This window comes from Penicillium robsamsonii (assembly GCF_028829455.1).
Source record: "Penicillium robsamsonii strain IBT 29466 chromosome Unknown utg000006l_segment0_segment0, whole genome shotgun sequence".
NCBI lineage: Eukaryota > Fungi > Ascomycota > Eurotiomycetes > Eurotiales > Aspergillaceae > Penicillium > Penicillium robsamsonii.
The window spans coordinates 549,000-570,241 of NW_026643224.1; the positions used below are offsets into that span (position 1 = coordinate 549,000).

Genomic DNA, 21,242 nt, shown 5'->3' on the forward strand with positions numbered 1-21,242 from the left:
GTTGTCGGAATTTCATTTTGAAGTTTTTCCTCTTGTGAACACCTGCGTTTGGACTGTTTACCTCGAATTACAGAATTTTTACGGAGATCTCCGGTTTTTCTCTAAAAATCAGCCATACTGAAGTTGTCTTAGAATGTTCCATCTGAATATTGTATAGACTTCGGGTTGATTCAATATTATTTGTCAGTTTGTCAAAATTTCTTCTGTTCTAGCCAGTGATAAAAATAGGACGATTCCCTGTATCTACACCACATCTGAAATCATTTCTATTCGAGTGTGCAACTATTGCTGGGCATCTGCGCCATCTTTTCTTGAATCTCTCTCGTACAGCGACCCCGCTTTAACTAGTGATGTTGTAACTTAGTCAGATCCTAATCTTGACAGGCTGAGGCTCCGCCCAGCTACACACATTATATACATATCACAGCCATGGCTTCTACAACCTTTGGTCACTCGAACTCTGGCCTCCAGGTGGGTTTAAATTATGGTCCAATCTTTTACTCTACGGGCAGGTTCCAAAACATCCTGTAGGTCGACTTAGCTAAAGACTATCCTAGCCGACACCACCTCCAAAACGGTCAAGGACATCTTAGCCCTTAAGCGCATATGGAACGACGTGCATGAAGTGCCCGAATACATAAATTCTCTACTAGATCGTCTGACACTGGTGCAGTTAGTGTTAGACGACTTAGAGACGGAGCTTAGCCGCGACCAACAACTGTTCGCTAGCAACACTGCCATCAAATTAAGCATTCGTTACTGCAAAAATGCGAAGGACAAGCTCGATGCGCTCGTGAGCGATTTGGGACAGCGTGACATGGATAAAGGAAGCTCAACCGGAAACAGAGCGAGGGTCAAGGTTATTTTTGGGAAGGGAGTGGCACGCCGGCTTGAGGATGAGTTACGAGATGCGATGCAATTGCTAGGGATTGCGCAGCAGACGTATGCGATGTATGTTTCTCCCTGCTGCTTTCCAAGACTCGGCTTACTAATGTGTATTAGAGCGCTGGCTAGACAGCAGCCAGCTTTGATTGCCGGTCAGATGGCGTCGACTGCTGGCCTGAATATCCAGGGCCAATCCTCACACAGCACCAATCTAATACCGAGCATAGGTGCTCGTAGTACGAGTTGCAAAGAGAATAAAACAGAGGGATGGATCGCACAGAACAAAGACTATCCGATTCTACCCTGGACGTATTCGGTTTTCGGAAGCTACTCGTCCAAATTCTCCATGGTAGATTCGACTGCGACTCTCCCAGGCGAAGAAGGTCGGTCGGGCGAGACGATGGTTTTAACATCCACACTAACACTGCTAAGTTTACCGCGCGCGAATACAGCTACCCGCATGGCTGACCCGGTATGTATGGGACATATGTGCTAGACGAGCCAGCAATGGATGGACGTACAACCTTCGACACTGGACCGTAAGGCCGTTTGATACGGACGTCTTCGACGCTGCCTCTGATGGTGGTCTCCTAGCCATGGTTCCTCTGTTTAATGAGCGCAGGGCATCGCTGTATGACCGTGATCCGCGCGGATGGACGCTACTACACGTGAGTAACCAGTCCGCCAGCGCCACCTACAAAATAGCGCCCCCCACTAAAGAAAGGTAGTACGCAGCATTTGAAGGCGATCTCGACACAATCACATACCTCGTGCGCTCAGGTCTCAGCATGCACGAAACAAGTGCCGACGGGTACACACCGCTATACTATCTCTGTCGAAACAACGACGAAGCTAGTGATATCGCGAGCGTATACCGCTTCATCAAATTCAACGACGACCTATCCGATGCCGCATGCGCCTTATTCCTCCCAAGGGCTGAATACTACCGGAAAAGCACTCTGCACCGCTTTCTTTGGAGCGTACCAAGCCTATGGGACTTAGTGAAGGCGGAGTCGCCCCTGGTTACCCTTGATTCCCGGTTCACGTCGATTATCTGGGAGTATGTTGACGCGAAGGTTCTATTAGATATATTTGTTCGCGAAGTATCAGATGCTGAGACTGTAAGACGCCAATTAAATGGGGCCACCGTGAGCTCGCTCCACGAGTTTTCAAAGGTCTACTTCCATCATGTCTCTAGCAAGTCAAACACACAGCACATGAGAACCAAATCCTCTGAGTGGAGAAGGCTTACTCGTTGGTTATTCAAAGGGTTGCGTGCTAAGGATCTCAGTCGACAGGGAAACGAGATCTGGGAAGCGACCACCCCATTGTTTGCAGGATTGATGGATGCGAGATGGCCGGCACCCGTGGAGAGGCGGGAGGTCCGACAGAATAAACGTCAGCTCGAGAGCGCATTAGTGTTCTGGCTCGAGGACTTGCAAGCTGCGGGTGTGAACCTGGGTTCATACGGGTGGTGGGAGCGGAAGATGTTTGATGAGGGCTGGGCACTTCGGAATGCTTCCTGGACTATTTTAGCATGTGATGGGAAGGGGCCACGATTAAAGTCCATCTATGCTGGACCTCTTCCACAAGACTGGAAGATACTTTGGGATTGGGATGAGGAAGTTGCATGGCTCAGTGAGCCTGTGGTTAGTGTGTTCTTTCAATGGGCTGAGAGCCCGCCACCTGTGATGCCGGGTTCATGGCAGGGTGATGAAGAGTTCTGAAATCGCAAAGACAAGAAACAGTTGGTGGCCAATCTTCCTTAATCCATACTAAACCAAACCAAACCAAATTTGGATTAGTTTGGTCTGGATTTTCCTGGCCTAACTTTCTATCAGGTAACTTTTGATATTGTCAGGCTTTTCAAATTGGGATGAATCCTCTCATAAATAATATCACCAGAAAGCCCTTTCTTCTAAGAGCATAATTCTATTCTCATATCGTCACCAACTCCTCTATAGCATAGGTAATATATGTTTGTAATTAATATATTGACCGGATGAAGAATTGATGTACTACTGAACATGTCCAATAGAATCTGATGATTGATTGATTGTGTGTAGATCGGTTGAGCGATCTAGTGCGCCCGAGGAATATTCAGCCATCTGCCTGACGATCGTAAGGCTCTTAACGACCTTACTAAACCCAATCTGGAGTGTATTGATGTCCTTCGCTGATTGAGAAACTTTATCGAGCTCCAATAAGTATAATGACTGGATACTGTCTATCCGCTGGTGGAGGCCTTGTACTTCTTTGAAGTATTCGGTAAGACGTTTGTCCTTCTGGTTATCCGCTGATGGACGATTTCTTCAAGTATGGTGGACACGGTTTGGGATTCAGGACTTGAAGCCAGCATATTAACTAGTTTCAGAAATTCCATAAGGCCATCGGTGTCAACTGATGAAGGTGTAACACATTGGCTTGCGTTTGAAGGGCTTTGGGTATTGGGAGACATGATAAGAAGCCTGTGTTGGGTTCTAATAGTGAGAGGACTGCCAATTTGAGGAAGCAAAATTTTGCTGGCCTGATTATGGGAATAACAAGAGATTCTGACACATTTATAGTTCTCTGTTCCAGAAAACGTGCCAGGAAACTACCAGGGCCGATTTGTTACAGCTTTCCACAGATTCTGAACGTATAGTACATGCGAAAGGATGTCCAACAAAAGTACGAGGGGAAGTTTTATGAGCCTCATAATTCAAGGCGCCAGGGAAGCGATGCTGTTTTATGCGCGCAAGAGTAGGAAGACTTGCAACGTGTTCTCTATTCTGTGGGTTTAATGTACGCGAGTCATTGCATGCATATTGTGTACATCCCTAGCTACGCGTATTTAGGAATATGGTCGCCTCGCGGGGGCGAGTGCGCCTCTTGGCGATCAGCAAATCAATTGGTTCATTCGAAATACCTCGGTCAAGGGCTTCCAATTTATGCGAAGAAGCTGAAGGGGCAAGATCTGGGCAATTACTGCATTCTTGATCGGAATAAGAAAACGAATGTTTGTCACTTGAGAAGAATTTACAGATCTTTTTCGAGATACAGTAGTTTAATTCATGCTGCTTCTGCATCAAAGAGCCCTTTACAACAGTAATTGTATAATCTTGGAACATAAAATTTTCCATAGGCTGGGTCTGCGAAGGTTTCATTCTGCTGCATATATACTTTGAAATCAACATTTGAACAGTCAGGATATCATATCCTACCCAAGTGGCTCCCCTCAGCAAATTCCGACATGCCAAGGTTACGGATATATGAGTTGACAAACGATTCATTCCGGTGATAGCAAGGCATTTAGTGTGCCTGAGTATGACCTATTAGCTTCGAGTTAGGCAAAAGCCCTAGCTATCTGTCCACCTTCACGCTGAGTCTCTTGTTGATTGCATCTCTTGTTAATTGCATATCACCGACAAGGATTGAAACGAGACGGGAAGTTGTGTTGGCAGTAAGGCAGACTGAACATACCAGAGTTAGAAACCAGCCAATTCGCAATGAGGGACTTATCAACCTCGTTTGACAACGAGCCATCCTGTCGCATGAGGGCGCAGCTTCCACAGTATTGAAGTAAAGCTGAATTTATGTCGTCACGAGAGCAAAAGCCACTCCGCTCTCCTCTGTCCATTTACGAGGGCTGACAACCAGTCAAGGGTCTTATGGGGAATGGCAGGTATAGGACAGGCGAGGCAAAAGAATCATAAATCCACTGCCCCCATCCCTCAAATATAGGCTTCTTATCATCCAACGCAGGAGACTACTGAAGTTCCATCGCGAGATTTCGATTATCTGACATTTTCAATCCAACACAAAAATCCAAAACAAGAAATAAACGAGATGCATATTTTTATTTACGTTATTGTCGCCATCACTGGCCTTTCCTTGTCCTTTGCGCATTCTCGATTCTACGCATTCAACTTCAGCAGGTGCTGGCGCATAATCGGAAGAAAACCTCCATTCAAAAAGCCCTACAATCGACTGACTCTACTGCAGTCAAGAGCTATTCCAAACCAAAGACTTCGTGTTGCCTTTGGAATTGATAACGCATTCACTAGTCACGATGAGCCTCGTGTGAAGCAATTTATCGTCCAAGCAAAAAGTCTTATCAACCTTAGCCCAACCGCTTGGAGCCTTCTTTCGGACATCGCCCAGAGGGCAGTGCGGCGTAACATCAAAGATGCAACGGCGAACGGCCACGGGGAGATAAAAATCCGTGTTATGGATCTGGTCCAAGCATTGACACTACGAATGGTTCTTCAGGTGCTGTTTTCGATGGAAGACGAAGCCCTCAGCCTTCCTGACAGTTGTTTGATCGAGCTTTCCAACGCAATAAACATCACCTGGATAAATTCGAAGAGTAAAACAACATTAACTCCATTCGAAAACAACTCCCACCTTCAAAAGGCCATCCTGGGCGTATTCCCTGCAACACAAGACCTGAACCCGCAGAACAACCCGCTGAACATGATTCTTCCTGGCTTTGAAACCATGTGGCGAATTACTATATGTATGCTCATTGAGACAGGATATATGACCGGCTTTCAACATCCAGAATGGCGAACGCAACTAGCTGCATTTGCTCGCACTCCCAGCAAAGCCGTGTTCGTGCAGAAGGTCGGGATAGATAACGTCTCGGTGGAACAACTTGTGAATGAGGCACTGCGTCTGTATCCACCTACAAAAAGAGTGTATCGAGCCTCTCAGTGTTACGGGTCAAGTGCCCCCGAGGTCGAGGCTGAAGATATTGAGTGGTCTCACACAGCAGCGCACACCTGGGGACCAGGGGCCATGTTCTTCGACCCAAGGCGATGGGATGCTTTGACAAACACGCAAAAACACGCATTTACCCCGTTCGGCAATAAGCCGTTTGTTTGCCCTGCGCAGAGTGTGTTCGGACCTAGGGTAATTGGGCTGATTGTGGGCGTCTTGCTCATGGAACTAGGAGAGGATTGGACATTGAAATTTATTGGAAGTGACGGCAAAGACCTACATCCGGAGACGAGGCTAAGCAAGGAGCGGAATTCGTATGATTGTCTGTACCTAACCCATAGGGCTAATTGTTTTGCGCCTCAAGGGAACTAGTTAGAGAAAGAAGTGGGCTGGTACCTGAGGGAATTAATTCTGGGAGGCCCGAAGCATTTAAATCCTCAATAGTCAGAGATCTGAATCTTAGTACGGTACATGTCGACTTCGGTTTGTTGAAATGCTCGGACAATCTCATGATTTAAAGAGTAGGAGACAAGCATTCTACTTGCCGAGTACACAAGGTCAATCCCGTGGGCCAGCCTATCACAAACTTTCAGAGACGCCATATTTGGAGTCCAGACACTGGGAGTCAAGTATATGATTGACTCACTTTGTATCAAGATGATGCTACTGGGCGAATTAGTATCCCTTTGTATTCTACGGAGTATATAAAGGCATGTCCAAAAGGCGCTAACCCCAAAGAGGCTAACTCGAAACGGCAATCCAGAGGGGCAATGGAAAATTGAAAATCGAAATATTTTCCGTGCCTGATTTGTTCCATGTGGGGCAACTTATTGATCTTAACTTTTATTTTCTTTTGAATTCTCCACGTCTCTTCAATTTCTCACATTCGCCTACCTGGCTCCCTCACCTCGTATCACGGCCTATTTGCTTCGGCAAGGCAAGCTCAAACTTCCCACTATGGCCCTCATGAACGTCGATCAAGTTACCCCGAATCCCGTGGAAGAAAAGACCCCCGATGTACTCGTGACCCCTTGCGATCCATGGCCTGCGCCTTACTATTTGGACGGTGGTTTCCGTCGCGTCACGCCGTACCACTACACCTATAACACCAATTGCAAGGAGCGATGGCGCGGTCGCCAGCTGGTCGAGATCTTCACTTCCGAGTTTCGCGATCGGAAACCAGAATACTATGTACGTGGATGCGTGGATACGTGGATCGGCAGATGTAAAAGACTTGAAAACTGACAATTACCAGAGAAAAGCCCTGGAAGATGGCCTTGTACAGGTTAACGGTGTAACAGCCCGCCCCGAAACGACGCTTAAAAACGGCCAGGTCATCTCACACACCCTCCACCGCCACGAACCTCCCGTTACGAGTCTTCCCGTTGGAATCATTTACGAAGACGATGACCTCATGGTTATTGATAAGCCTGCCGGCGTACCGGTGCACGCTGCGGGTCGATACCACTTCAACACGGTTGTTGAAATCCTACGCTCGGAGCGCAGCTCCGAATGGCTACCTCGCCCATGCAACCGACTTGATCGGTTGACATCTGGAATTATGTTCATTGGAAAGCACCCCCAAGGCGCCGAGAAAATGGCCACAGCCCTCAAGGCCCGGACCGTACAGAAAGAGTATGTCGCGCGTGTGAAGGGCAAGTTCCCCGACGGCGTGGTGGTCTGCGACCAGCCGATCATGCAGGTTAGCCCGAAGCTGGGTCTCAACCGTGTACGCGCCACCGGCAAGGAAGCTACAACCAAGTTCCGTCGCCTGGCTTACTACCCTCCCGAGACAGCAAAGGAGACCGAGTCATCTAGCGATGACGAGCGTCCCGCTACCCCGCCTGCGATTTTTGCCAATGAGAGCGAGGGCTACAGTATCGTGCACTGTTTCCCTCTGACTGGCCGTACGCACCAAATCCGTGTCCACCTTCAGTTCTTGGGCCACCCCATCACCAACGACCCTATCTACTCCAACCGCCGTGTCTTCGGACCTGAGCTTGGCAAAGCCGAGGCGACCGCAGAGCGCGATGAAGAGATCGTCGCACGGTTATCTCTCATGGGTAAGACCGAGATCCCCGACACGGTCTCGTACCGCACTCATCTGACCGCGGCACCGAATGTGCCGCCGAACACCGATCCCGTGCTTGTCAACGAGATCATGCATCGCGAGCAGATGGCCGCAGCCGAGGACTACGAAAAGCGCAAGGGCGAGCGTCTGTCCGGCAATTTCTGTGAAGTCTGCGGTACAGAGCTGTACTCGGACCCGGGTCCCCACGAGCTGGGTATTTTCTTGCATGCTGTTGCGTACGCCGACAAAGATGGTGATTGGTCTTACCGCAGCCCTATGCCTAGCTGGGGCTTGCCTCCTGCGGGCATGGAGGGTCCTCACAAGTGTCCGGACTGGGTCCCTGCTGCTGAAGGCGAGGAAATTGTCATTGGCCATGGGACTGTTCCGCCTGGCTTGGGTGACGATGACTATGCTGCAGATGCAAAGACTGGCACAGTGCTTGTAGAAGGCGTTGGTCTTGTCAATATCACCAATGCTGCTGCCAAGATGAACGAGTCTCCCCTTGAAGTCACAGAGGCAGCTGCTACGAACTAATGATGTTGTCCTTTAGGGGTTCCTTTCTTGAAAATACCTTCTACCTATATCATTTTTCTAAATCTCTTTGTCTATGTCTTCCTGATACCACTCTGCTGACTTACAATGAAAAAGTCACGAGCATAGCGTCTTGGTCTTGGTCTTCCATGACATGTCGATACATTGATATTTTTTTTTGGTGTGCTCTAGCATATAGATTTGCTGCTTTTAGAAGTCTTATCGAGATATAGAGATATGTGCAATCTATCAGAATTCATTCGCATAACATACCACTTGTAAACCTGGAGTCTATGTATGTGCTTTGTATCAGAGGTCCGAAATTATAGAACTTGGTACCCTTTCCATTCGATATATATCAAGCTCCAGCACCACGGGGTTAAATCGTTCTCTCTTTCTAAGCGAGATGCGAGATCTCATCCTTGCCTCAAAATACGAACAAAGAAACAAGTTCATACTAACCCCAAATAGGAAGAGCTCGGAGGCACCATTGTAAAGAGCAGCCAGATTGCCTGAGAAAGTAGATGCTCTCCTATCGACCCACCTGAATTGTTCCTTACACAGGCTACAGCTCGACACAACTCAAGATTCTACACACCCTCCACTTCCAATAAACAGCATGTTCATGTATAATTCTTTACCAATTTGTCTACCAGCCAATGCTATAAATCCCGGTATCTTTCAACCTCATGCAAAACCGAACCAGACCAAAACATAACGCTCAACGCTCAACGCCTAGTAATGTATCTCTAACGATAAAACAGACGCCACTCGAAATCCAAAACTCTAGCTGGTCACCCACGTTACTTTCTCACACTTCTCCATCTGCCCCACCGCAGCATCAACCCGCCACAGCATCGTCCCCGACTGCGTGCCTGGTCCGGGCTTCCCGCGCAGTACCGCGTCGGACGTTGTGCAGCGCATGTCGGCCGTCAGACGGTACTGGACACAGTTTGGGTCTGCGGCACAGTAGTCCGCGCAAGCGGAGAAAGAAGTGGGCGTCGCGGGACCCTTGTAATCTTCTCTGTCATCGCCGGCGCTCGCGAAGTTGTCCCAGTTGTCTAGGTGGTCTGCGAGGGTTGGACGGATGAGGTTGCGGAAGATGTCACTGTGTGTGAGAACGCTTGAGTTTGTCTGGGGTTTGTTAGTGACGTATTCATACGTTACAGGGAGACGGATATCGTCATATCCGAATACGAGGTATCCAAAAAAAAGGGGGAAAAGGGAAACAACTTACATCGGCAAACCACTGCTGCTCGAACTCCCAAAACCGATCCACATCCGCCGGCGTCATATGGTGGAATGTCGAAGGAGCATAACACCAAGGCGTTTTCCCAAACGCTTCGTGCAACATATCCTGCTCCCAAACTGACTGAGTAGTAACCTGGGGCCAAGACCAAGTAAGCCCAACACCGGCCGCATCAAGCGCCATGCCAAGAACACAATCTCCCGCCCATTCCTGGTCCGTGATGGCATCCCACTCATCAATATGCAATTTATGAAAATCCGCCACAGCATGAATAGCAGCATGCGAAAGCACAAAGCCAGACCCACCATGCGCAAATAAACTATCCCCAATCTGCATCTGATTCCCTAGATACAGTCTATCCTCAGGATTGAAATGAGACAGCCATCCGAGCACATTCGGCCAGATCGGATACGTGTCTGCTTCGAGGAACACGAACCACTTGGCATCTGGCTTCTCGCGTCGCGCGGTATGAATCATGGGGAGGAACTTCCACTTGTCAAGTTTCCAGCCCGGGTTATCGGTCATGCCGAAGGGAGTATTTTCGACTTTGGCATGGTCTTGTTGTGTTAGGGCTTCGCGGCCTCCTTCGCGGGCGCGATTATAGAGGGCGAAATCGGCGTTACTTTGTTTGAGGGTGTCGGAGACATTGAGGAAGACATCGTGGGTGCGTGTTCCGGCTATGTCTTCTTCGAAGTCTGAGACGATGATCTTGTGCGGGACGCAGCGGAGGGTTGTTCTTAGGTGAACGGGGACTTTGTGTTGTGATTCTGTGATGCCGGTTTTCATCACTACGAGCACGTCGTCCATTCCTGTTTCTGTTGGACAATATGACGGTACATTCTCGGTTTTTGCGGTTGTTTCGTTGTGTATTTCGATTGTGAGACCTGCGGCCGGTTGGATCACGTCCTGCGTGATCTTTGCGCCGAAATTGGCGTGGTTGAATTGGAGGATTATGAGGATCAGGATTATTGGACCCAGGATGAGTACCCAGCGACCATATCGGGGTGGGACTGAGGGCATGTTGAGGGACTGGGGAAGGAGGGACTCTAGAGGTAGAGAGGAAGAGGATCGAAGGGGCTAATGAGTATAAAAGGATCGGTCTCCATAGCCAGATGAAGACCTAAATAAAAAACAGGAAGTCAAGAGGATCTTCAGGAGGGGGTCTTAAGGTCTTAAATGATAGGCGCGTGGGGGCCAAGTGACGCAGGTTCCAGTTCATGTACATTATAGATATTCAACATTAACATGAAACACAAATCTATGATGGCTACTGGATGTATCCCGATCCCTTTTTTTATCTGCTGTGTCCATGTCTCGGAACTCCAGGCATTTTTTGTTGCGTACGTCACCACCAAAAGAAAGGTGGGTCCGATGATCTGAAACGTGTGCATATATATTGATCGTCTATATGTAAAGGGGTGTTTCGTATTGAATATGTAGAGAAATGTATCAGATGGGGAAGGTCACTTTTTAGGGTTACGATTTTGCTTGGCTACACTGGTCCAATACTGGACACGCACGGATGTACATGTACGAGGTCAGATTAAAATCTGCCTTGAAATGTATTGGAATGAACCAAAGGGATTTTTGCAATTTTTGTTGTCATTTCAGAGAACAATTCTCTCGCCTCACAGCGCCCGGCACTATGACAGGGCCCGAGCCGGACATGCCATGCACTCCTTAAATTTCGTTATCGCCAGAGAGATAGTATCGCCATACAAAAACCCCGACCTACACCAATCCAAACTGAAAGGAAACAAACTGGGTTTATTCCATTTATGCCTCGGTGGTGACACGGCCCTTGGCGTTGGTAACCTTAACGCCGAGAGCCTTGGCCTTCTCGATGATCTCGACACGCTTGCGGGAAGAAACGGCGTGGCCGATCCTGTAGAGCTTGTTAGCAACAGTGTTTATGATATAATAGAGAGCGATCAAGATCGCTCCGCTAGGTGGCGCGGGACGTACTCAGCAGCGAAGGTGCGGTTGTGCATGAGGAGGAGCTCAACGTCCTTGGTGTTGTGGACGAGGAAAGCCTTGTGGCCGGAGGGCATCATGTGGCGGGTCTTCTTGTTGGAACCGTAACCGATGGAGGGCATGGCCATCTGGCCCTTGAAACGGCGACGAACACAGTTATCAATACCCTTGGGCTTGCGCCACGAGGCGCCAACGCGCATGAACCGGTCAGACTGGTGACGGTTGAAGCGGTTCGTGCCTAATTGCGGTCGATGTTAGTCCTCCGATCGTAAATGTCAATGATTTGTGCCCGTTTCAGTCTCCATGCCCCTGCGGATAATGTCGGCATTCGATCCAAGATATGTTGGTTTTTTTTTCCTCTTCCACGACATCCTCCAAAAGTTGTTCTCTTCGTTTGGTGCATCTTGCTGAGCTTGCTTTGTTTCATTTGGTCGACAATCGAAAGGCGAGGGTATCCAGGGCACGGGCACGGGCACGAAAAGGAATGGAACAGGTGATCGAGAACATACGCTTCTTCACGATAGGGATGTGCTGCTTAGCGGCGACCATCTGGAATCAAAATTAGTGACTGTGTCAAATATCATGCGTATTTGGTGACTGACCTTGTCGGTATTGCTGGGTCTCGCCGGGCGTTCGAGAGTTGTCGAGTCGGAGTTCAATCTCGAAAACTTCTCTCTCAGGTTCTCCCGCAGCAGAGTGGGAGACCCACACTAGTGCGCTTTGGGCGAACTAAGCGAAAATAGACCACTTATGTCAGCCTAGGGTTGGTGAAGCCCTAGCCCTAATATTCCTATTTAGGCAATATCTGATGTTCTATACTGTAGTCCATGGTCTCTTCTATCTTTCTTATGCTTCGCATTCATGCTGATATTTCAATATATCTTGATCATTTATGCCATTGATGCTATTTTATTCTAAAATGATTTCTACATAGTATCTAAATATCACTGCAAATGCAACTGAACCTTCTCGCCATCTTTCTCGCCACTCCGCAACATCTGCTCCAAGATCTCAAGATCTGCCAATGCTTCCTCGGGAGACTGTCTGCTGTCAGGTTTTCCACTTAGAATTGAGTTTGCAAACTCCGCCACCTCTGGCACAACACCCTTGCCATCAAACTCAACATGGTGCTTCTCGCCATTAACTGTCACATCATCAAAGTTCAAGGTGACGACACCTTTCTCGCAAGCAACCTCGAAAATCTGATCATTAAATGACGATCCCCACGACAAAGAGATAACACCCGTAGCACCGGATTCGGTCTTCGCAACGGCATCCACTGTATCAACCGGTGGCAGGAATGATTGCTGCAGCTGTGACTGCGCTGACAGAATGCTAAGACGCTCCGTGGGGCCTAGAATCAGGCGCAGCGCAGCAGTCATGTGCACACCGCCGTCTAAAAGGAATCCGCCCTGGTACCCGGGAGTCTTGCGCCAGGCGGTGTCTAATTCAGATATAGTCAGTTTTAAGATCCTCCATGTAGAGCCTGAAGTGGGACTGGACATACGGAAGTACTTGTTCTTCACATCCATCAGACTGTGAACGTTGACGCGGAAGTTCTGGACCTTGCCTAGCTTTTGGACTTGCTCTGCCGCGAAAAGGAACTTGGTGATATAACGGAAGTTCTCGGCGACTGCCCAAAAGACCTTGCTGCTATCGATCTCACTCTTGTACCATTTCAAAAGTTCCTGAGCAGTGGCGACATCCTTGGCAATAGGCTTCTCAGACAAGACGTGCTTGCCAGCAAGAAGGGCTTTCCTGATGAACTCCGGCTGAACCAGAATGGGGAGGCTGTCCAGTCAGAGTTAGTGTTTCGCCCTGCTGTTGGAGTGGAATCTAGAGAAATGGGGACCCCTTACGCAATGATCACAGCGCCGATATCTGAACGAGCCAGTAGATCGGCGTAGGACTTGCCAGAGCCTGAGTCTTCGGAGTAGAGATCGACTTCAGAGGTGCCGCTGGCGAGGTCCTGGGCTGACTTCAAGGACCGAGAATAGATGGCCTTGAGTTCGAATTTTGAGGCAGCTTGGACAGCGGGCTGTGTAATTAGTTAGTCAAGTAGATCATATAGAAGATAGCATCATTGGACAGCTTATCATACCAGGTGCTGCTCTTTCGCAAAGAGACCTGTTAAATGTTAGTCAAATGCATACACAGCTTAAAGTGTACATGAGAACTGCATACCACTGCCGATGATAGCGACGCCGATAGACATGGTTAGTTTCAAGGTTGTATATAGAGAGGATAGATAAAATGTTACAAATGTTACTTTTGCAATACTTCCGGTGCTATTAAAGGAAGTCTAATGTGGGGACGTGAAATGCCCCCAGAGCCTAAACTCCGGGAAGGTCCAACCTTGATGCACGTCATTCGCCGGGTGCATTTCCTATTTGGTTTGTCGGGAGTATATTTTAGGACTAGTTTTATGTTTTTACATATATATGTTACCTATACGAAAACCTACAGGCTCCGTACGGAGACTCCGTGATAGATCGGGTGCACGAATCCCTCAAATTATGACTCCAAACTATAGAACTCCATCCAATGGCGCCGAATATCAAAACAAAAAGCGATTCCAAAGCCCCAAAATCCTACCCAATAAACGCCCAATCATTTCCATCATCAAATAATCCAATCATACCAGTCATAAGCAGACAATAACCAGGGGTCAAACCCACCAGCCAAAAGCCTTCCAAGGTCCATAGTTGAGAACTATCATTGGTGATTAACCAAAGCCCTCAACCGTTCCACACGCGCCATAGCCTTCTCCAACCTCTCCAACCGACTGCGCTTCTCAACATCCCTTCTCTCCAACACAGCAACCCTCTCCTCAAGCTTCGCGCGAGCCCTCCTTTCCTCCGCAACCATCTCATTCGCCTGACTGAAAAGCTGCACAGTCAACTCCTCTAGCTCAGTACTCGCCTGCGAAAGCTGCGACTCGGCAGCCTCGCGCCGTCTCTGTTCGCGCGTAAGCGCATCCTGCAGCTCGGCAGTGTGCTCGCTGTTCGCGGGGGACATGTGTGGGATAGGAGTTGTCAACGCGGTCGGGGTGCTTGGGAGACCGCTGGATGTTGGGAGTGCGGTAGCGGGGGTTGCGCTGCCGCGTCGGTAGGGGAGAAGAGAGGCGAGGTTTGTGAGGCGGCTGTGGTATGTTTGGGGTTGGGAGTCTGAGGTTGTTGGGCGTTGTGGTGACTGGTCGGTTTGGGAGGGGGGGTCTGCCTAGTGAAGAGCTGCTTCGTGGTGTGTGGTAGGATCCTTGGGATTGGGAGGAGCGTAGACGTCGGACTTCATCTTCGTACTCGCTGAGTTTGGAGGCTGTTTACAATCAGGTTAGCAGAGGGTTTAAGAGTGAAAGAAGGGGAAGGGGAGAACTCTTCTGTCTTCTCAGTAGATATGCGATCGCATCCACGCTACCTGCAGAGAGAGTCGGGTGCAAAGGCTTACCTGTAGCTGACGCGCGCGCTGTCAACGCATGCACCTGCCCCTCTAACTCCTGGATTCTATCGTGAGTGCCAGAACCATCTTGGAGAAATCCTTCTCCCCAGCACATAGGACATTGTTTTTCTGCAGCGACACCCATCGGTGCGACAAGCGTGGTAGTGAGGGAGGTCATGACAACATGGGGCTTACCCCGGGATTCTTGAGGGGTTCAATTTAAAAGGGTTGCAACGGTTAGACGAGGGGTTTAAGAAGTACTCAGGTACCAACAAAAACAAAAAAAAACAAAAGGAAATTGAAAGGCTGAAAGTGATAATCCTTGGACCCTTTGAAGGGGTTTCAATTAATTCCATACCGGCCACTTTATTTCTTGGCTAGCTCATTGGTTCCTGAATGATCTCATAAAATGTTTTGATTTAGATGCTTCTAACATTTGAATATTTATCAATAGTAATCGAGAATACACAGTTACCTATTCATACTACTAAACTTCGTCTCATACCTCTGCCTCGTTGCGCTGATATCCCACGTTCTGACCGTTTAAGCCTAGTGGGTCCTATTTATATACCCTTGCTTGATCTAATAGTTCAGGTGAAATCTAAACTATTTGCTGATGTCTTGCAGACAATATTATTACTAAAATTAGACATAATATATGTACTCCGTACTCCGTACATAGCTATAAACACCATGCATCAGTAGAAAAATCTCCAACCACCCCATTTCTTCACGGTAACTGATCGACCACGTTCTGATACACTAGTGTCTTGGGAGCATTGTCAGAGATATATACAGGGCACTCAAGTACCTTCAATGGTATTATTGCATATTTATAGCCTCTCTCTATATGTATCATCTAAAAATTTCTACATAATACCCTAAAACATTTTACAAAAACTCATTGTCAGTGAAGACTGCATTTCATTCTATGCTAAGCGGAAATTCAAGGTTAGTACGCAGAAATGGAGCAAAGACCATCGAGACAACTCTGCCATGCAAAGATCCCAAAGAATTGAATTAGAAGCAGTCGAAGCAAAAGAACAGGAATTGATTTCGTCAACGTTGTGCTCATGAGAGGGGTGCTCGTAATGACTATTCTCGCAAAGTCGTCTTGTTCGCATGGCCGAGAACGGAGAAAGAAGAGTGTCAAGGCATCAACTCCCCAACGTAGATCCCAACGGCAGACAGGAACGAGAAAGAAACAGGACCACCCGTGGTCAATCGAACGGAAGAGAGTAGAAAATTGAGAGAAACAAGAGAGGGGGAAAAAATAAAATGGAACATGTAATATTCATTTCGCATCGGCTGTAATGGTCATGGGCAGATCACTTTGAGTCACGCATGGGAATAATAGCTAGATAGCGAACAAGACATAAAATGAAACTTTTCGGACCGCCAGATCATCAAAGCGAGGACTAGATGTTTGTCGAAAAAATCTAGCCCACGAAAAAGGAAAAGAGATCATGAAACCAAAGGACAAAAGAGTAAAAGGAAGTGGAAAGGAGAATAAAGCTCAATCAGAAAAAGCAATATACGTCCGCACAGAGGAATGGACGGGGCAGGTGGTAATTATGAGTGACAACCCTATCCAGTGCACCGCTCAAGGTAACTCGACCGAGCAGCGCACAAAGACCGGGAATGAACCTCGTCCAGAATTAACCCACCTGTATACCGGTAAACCCAGGCCTGAGGCAAAGACGGTCGTTGCTTCGGGGTATCGATACGTTTATGCGAATCCACGACCAGTCTGTCCACGGCCCTTGTTGCGCTTGTTCACGCTGACCGTGCTCCATCCCTCGTCGTCACCGCCAGCAGCAGCAGCCTCAGCGGCCGGGGCTCTCCAACCGTTAGCAGACGCCTTCTTGGTTTCGGCAGGAGCGGCAGCTGCCGTCTCCTCGGTCTCCTTGTCACCGGTCAACTCGCCATCCTCACCGGCCCGTTGGAGGACCTCAAAGTTGCCACCACCCTTGGGGATCTCAAGGGCATCCTTGCCGTTGTGATCCACGGTAGAGGCTGACTCCTTGGCCTGCTTTTGCTTCTCAGCAAACTTCTCAGCCTTCTCGGCCTTGGCCTTATCAGCAGCCTCCTGCTTTTGGCGGATAGCAAGCTGGCGTCTCTCCTCGACCTGACGCTCGCGAGTAGCGGTGTCAATGGGGCGAGCGGCACCGAAGGGGCTAGCCTTGGAATCGCCGGTGGCTGAGGTGGGGGTGGGGTTCTCTGAGACAGTGCGCTTGGTCAGGTTCAGCTTGGGCCGACCAGCAGGGGCAGCAGGAACGGCAGGAGTGGCAGAGGGGGAGGCGGGGCTGATGGGCTCCTTGGGGGTTTCGTCAGGGCGCATTCTCGCGCGCCACTGGTTGTCCATATCGGCAGCAGTAGGTGTAGGCTCCGGGCGAACGTGCTCGGGGCGGGGAGGGCGGGAGCCCTCGTCCTGGGAACGTCCCTCACCCCATGCGGCCTCGGTTCTCCGGAAGCTGGAACCGGGTCCGTCATTGCTGTGCTCGCGGCCACCCTCGCGAGGCGGGCCACCGGCAGAGGGCGAAAGGGGTCCCTTGCGCTCCCAGTTGTTGAAGTCACGGGGCTTTCCGTCAGACTCGAAGTTGCTGCGGCGGCCACCGTGGTCGCTGCCCGCATCGGAGCCGCCACCCATGCCACGTCCGAAGCTGGAGCGCTCAGGCGCACGGCGTTGGGGAAGTTCGGGGAGGGGGCCACGTCGGGACCAGTCAAGATCCTTGCCTTCCAGGCGAGACTCCTTGGCTAAGTAATGTGTCAGTCGACATCTTTGCAAACCCACCAACCTTTCAGTACTTACGAGGCTCCGCAACACTGGTACGGATAGAACGTCCCTGGAGAGACGAGCCAGACAGATCCAGAGCCTTCTGCAGGCCCTCAACGGTCTCAAACTCGACATATCCGAAACCCTTGGGGGCCTTTGTCAACTTGTCCTCCACGAGACGGACGCTCGTCACGCCACATGCAGAGAAAAGCTCGGAGATATCGGCCTCAGTTGATTCGAAGGAGAGGTTGCCAACGTGGCAAGTGTAGGGGGGCTGGGTGGGGAGATCAAGAGGCTCCCGGACGGCATATCCACCACGCTCGCGCTCTAATCATATAATCTGTCAGAGGCCGTTCTGTGTATGTAGCGCGGAGGGGTAATCATACCAAAGCCGCCAGTGGAGCCGGAGCCGAACGCCAAATCACCCGCGGGGCGACGGCTGAAGGTGGATGTCAAAGGCTGGGCTGTTCCATGGTGTAAGCAAGGGTTTCGATCAACGATAAGCATGTTAGGTATCGGGCACACTACATACTGGCTATAAATTTTGTTAGTATAATTTCGCAATTTCCAATAGTGGGGCTGCAACTTACAAGGAAGGGGCATATCCTCCATCTCATCGGCCCAAGAGCCAAGGCCTATGTCCGTCAGTAATCACTTTAATCATCCAATTTTTCCGCTCACTCACTTTCATCGGCCAAGAAGGTGCTCATAGACATCTTCTGGGCTTTGTTTTTGGGAGCTAATATCCATCATGTCAGCAATCGCCCGTGAATATTTTCGCCGACAGGTCCATGTTCTATCAGGAAAGATAAAAGGTCTGGAACGAACCCATGATTGCGGTTGAAGTTGGGGGAAACGCGCCAACGGATTTGTGCGCGCTTCTCGGAGAGTAGGGTTGAGTGGAAGGAAAAGTCAAATGATCAGAGACACCTGGTTAGAAAGCCAAGAATCAAAATCTGAATCAAGTAGTGTTAGGTTTAATATCTGCAAACACACAGTGGAAAAGTTGGTAGAGGGGAAGTCGGCTGCGGCATGGAAGTGGACGGGTTACTAAATTTTTAGTGATGACGCTAGCCCAATCAGAGCCGCGAGATCGGTCTATACCTGAACTACGACCCTCATCGAATCCGTTTGTATTCTACCTAAAATTGACAAATACAGTGGGGGTCTTAGGGTATTCATGCTTTTGCTTAGTTCAAAAGAGAAAAAAAAGAATTGTAGGAAAAAGTTATGAGGCGGAATTCATATCTTATCTGTGTACAGCGGTAGACTTCTTCATACTCGGCTAAAAATATATCATAAAATATACCGATCAACAGCACAGAGTACATAACTTCGTTCCTGTTTTAATTCGATTGATTCTGTCATCCCAGGCGGAGTCGCTCTGCAATAGCCTCAATTACTTGTAAGAATCGACAGTATGACAAGTCCGACTTATAACTAGATCGTTTTGTATCAGCTTTTAGTTCCATTTGATATACTCTAATACTTAGACTATTAGGGAGACCCCCAGGGGTATGATATTCCTGAAGATTGTACGGCCAACAGTGGACGGGATTCATACACTTCGTCAGCCAGATTTCTAAACCTTTGTATGACAAGAATGCAATAACATTGCAAGCTAGCGTAAATAGAGATCCGAGCCTTGACATTAATGGTTAAGCCTTTTGGTGTAGTCATAGGTGGCTTCTAGATATTACACCTCATGTCAAAGTGGAGAGTTGGTCTTCGAGTCAGTAGGAATGAATAACAACAGTTTGAGGGGAAAATAAAGATCGTGGGGCTGCCTGTCTTGCAGGCGATCATCTGCTGGACATTTGCAATGTGGGGATATATCTATGAATCTTCACCCTCTTCGTCCGCCATTTTTCTTCAACAGACTTAAACAAAGCCAGTCGCAATCCCTACAACAAGAATACAAAACATAAGTAAACCACTAAATTGTTTTTTATACCAATTTTAGCCTTGTTGTTTATGCCCTAATTCGTCCAGGGCCCCAGGGGCGAGAATATTACATAATCCAGGCACATCAACTGGGACACGTGACTATATTCTTTCTGACTGGGATTGCTGCTTCGATGAGTGCTTCGATTGTAAATTACCACTCCATGACATTTGAACTCATGCATCTTTCAGTTTGAATAAAAGATGGGTGACCAAAACAACTATGTGCAGGACTTTCAGTCCCACGCCCTCCTATCTGCAGGCAAAGTTGGAGCCATCAGCGGTTAGTATCTGTCCTTCACAGTATTGGTTGGATACAGACACAATGAGTCCTTGAAGATAAAGTGCTGATTTCTCAACTAGGAACTGCTGGTCTGATTTATGGAGGAGCCGCTGGAGTTATCCGATCTCCCAATCCCATGATCCATTCGTTGTCATGTGGCATACACTGGTTTGCATGCGGCTCGGCCTTTTGGTGTATGTGGAGACACCCTATGTTTATATCGTGGATGTCTAACTTTGATCATGGAATAGGGCTGCGAAGCAACGTCATTAAACATCATTATCAAGATAAAGCCTCGCCGAAGGAGCGCACGTACGCGAGTGCTGTATGCGGTGGCATTGCCGGCGGAAGTGTAACGAAGTTGATGGGTATCGTATTCCGCACCGAAAGCACATCTTGCGGGCACCGTGTCTAACCAAATCATACAGGAGGCCGGCTGGTTCCGGGGGCTATCATTTTCTCCTTACTCGGCTACTGCGGTCAGAGCGTCTTCAACCGAGTGGACGCCTGGCAAATGGAAAATGCACTCAAGACATCAAAACCTCTGATGCAGCGAATGGCTGACTCTAAATGGATTCCACTCCGTTCACTATCTGACGAAGAATACAGGGAGATGTTGAGTGAAAAGCTGCTTAGCATTGAGGCTGAGATTGCTCTTCTTGATGACAAGATCCAGGAACTGGAGAAATCTCGACCGATCCCCGATTCAAGCTCAAAGTAACGCTGTCTAGATACACCGTCTAAGCACCGAGCTTAGCAGTGGTGTGACCACCGACGCAAGGTTTGGACGATGGGGTATCTGCTATCTTTTGAAGTGCACGGACAATTGGAAGCATTGCATGTGTCAAAGTACATTTGAAAGGACACGTGATACGGGAAATGTAAATTATTGTATGATAAGAGACAAAGAGAAAGTGGAAGAAAGAGAGAAAAAGCCAAGAATCATGAATATCGAGTCAGTCAAGCCACTCAGCTTACGATAGGAGAAGTCTCCAGGGCTGACAGGATGATCTCCCCTGAACCTTGGAATCCTTTGGGTCGCATGTCGATCACATTTGAAACAACTATATTAACATTTGAACATTGTACGGAGTAACAGATTGAAATACACATGTATAATAGGCTTATAATGAATAAAGAAGAAAAAGACCAAAAGGCCAGAACAATTAATGTAAAAGAAGCCGGTTTCGAGAGAGAAATAACTAGCGTTCCGCTTTTTTTGGTTCCTCCGACCTGTCCGGAAGCCCACTCTCTCATTCTCCCTTACCCTTGAGTTCTCCCCCGGCATGATTCGCCTACACTCATTTGATTCGAATCAGCCTGCAGTGCTCCTACTACTGAGACTTTGATGGACAAAGTCGCTGCTGTTCTGGAGTCTGGAATCACTGATTCC

General features: G+C 48.6%; 9 protein-coding genes across 9 annotated transcripts; 4 read left to right on the forward strand and 5 right to left on the reverse strand.

The window, feature by feature from the left end:
- Positions 1-429: 429 nt before the first annotated feature.
- On the forward strand, positions 430-2,612 carry N7447_009933 (ankyrin repeat domain-containing protein; the record flags this gene model as incomplete). Its single annotated transcript, XM_057234195.1, has 5 exons — positions 430-471; positions 542-951; positions 1,003-1,268; positions 1,318-1,553; positions 1,614-2,612. 5 exons carry the CDS (start codon positions 430-432, stop codon positions 2,610-2,612), a joined length of 1,953 nt encoding a protein of 650 aa, XP_057081479.1.
- Positions 2,613-4,227: 1,615 nt separating this feature from the next.
- N7447_009934 (uncharacterized protein) lies at positions 4,228-4,420 on the reverse strand (the record flags this gene model as incomplete). The annotated part of the gene is given in 2 exon segments (XM_057234196.1): positions 4,228-4,337; positions 4,348-4,420. The coding sequence occupies 2 exon segments, from the start codon at positions 4,418-4,420 to the stop codon at positions 4,228-4,230; spliced, it is 183 nt and encodes a 60-aa protein (XP_057081480.1).
- Positions 4,421-4,713: 293 nt separating this feature from the next.
- On the forward strand, positions 4,714-5,958 carry N7447_009935 (Cytochrome P450; the record flags this gene model as incomplete). Its single annotated transcript, XM_057234197.1, has 1 exon — positions 4,714-5,958. One exon carries the CDS (start codon positions 4,714-4,716, stop codon positions 5,956-5,958), a length of 1,245 nt encoding a protein of 414 aa, XP_057081481.1.
- A 585-nt stretch (positions 5,959-6,543) lies between these two features.
- Positions 6,544-8,191, forward strand: N7447_009936 (pseudouridine synthase family protein; the record flags this gene model as incomplete). Its single annotated transcript, XM_057234198.1, has 2 exons — positions 6,544-6,777; positions 6,842-8,191. The coding sequence occupies 2 exons, from the start codon at positions 6,544-6,546 to the stop codon at positions 8,189-8,191; spliced, it is 1,584 nt and encodes a 527-aa protein (XP_057081482.1).
- A 783-nt stretch (positions 8,192-8,974) lies between these two features.
- Positions 8,975-10,457, reverse strand: N7447_009937 (uncharacterized protein; the record flags this gene model as incomplete). The annotated part of the gene is made up of 2 exons (XM_057234199.1): positions 8,975-9,322; positions 9,426-10,457. 2 exons carry the CDS (start codon positions 10,455-10,457, stop codon positions 8,975-8,977), a joined length of 1,380 nt encoding a protein of 459 aa, XP_057081483.1.
- Positions 10,458-11,213: 756 nt separating this feature from the next.
- N7447_009938 (uncharacterized protein) lies at positions 11,214-13,626 on the reverse strand (the record flags this gene model as incomplete). The annotated part of the gene is made up of 9 exons (XM_057234200.1): positions 11,214-11,322; positions 11,403-11,649; positions 11,921-11,960; positions 12,014-12,121; positions 12,377-12,855; positions 12,919-13,202; positions 13,271-13,449; positions 13,513-13,538; positions 13,596-13,626. The coding sequence occupies 9 exons, from the start codon at positions 13,624-13,626 to the stop codon at positions 11,214-11,216; spliced, it is 1,503 nt and encodes a 500-aa protein (XP_057081484.1).
- A 500-nt stretch (positions 13,627-14,126) lies between these two features.
- On the reverse strand, positions 14,127-15,024 carry N7447_009939 (uncharacterized protein; the record flags this gene model as incomplete). The annotated part of the gene is made up of 3 exons (XM_057234201.1): positions 14,127-14,626; positions 14,691-14,726; positions 14,856-15,024. 3 exons carry the CDS (start codon positions 15,022-15,024, stop codon positions 14,127-14,129), a joined length of 705 nt encoding a protein of 234 aa, XP_057081485.1.
- A 1,551-nt stretch (positions 15,025-16,575) lies between these two features.
- Positions 16,576-18,454, reverse strand: N7447_009940 (translation initiation factor 4B; the record flags this gene model as incomplete). Its single annotated transcript, XM_057234202.1, has 7 exons — positions 16,576-17,603; positions 17,659-17,949; positions 18,009-18,086; positions 18,155-18,157; positions 18,213-18,257; positions 18,308-18,361; positions 18,451-18,454. 7 exons carry the CDS (start codon positions 18,452-18,454, stop codon positions 16,576-16,578), a joined length of 1,503 nt encoding a protein of 500 aa, XP_057081486.1.
- Positions 18,455-19,770: 1,316 nt separating this feature from the next.
- N7447_009941 (uncharacterized protein) lies at positions 19,771-20,570 on the forward strand (the record flags this gene model as incomplete). Its single annotated transcript, XM_057234203.1, has 4 exons — positions 19,771-19,849; positions 19,930-20,043; positions 20,101-20,217; positions 20,278-20,570. 4 exons carry the CDS (start codon positions 19,771-19,773, stop codon positions 20,568-20,570), a joined length of 603 nt encoding a protein of 200 aa, XP_057081487.1.
- Positions 20,571-21,242: the final 672 nt, after the last annotated feature.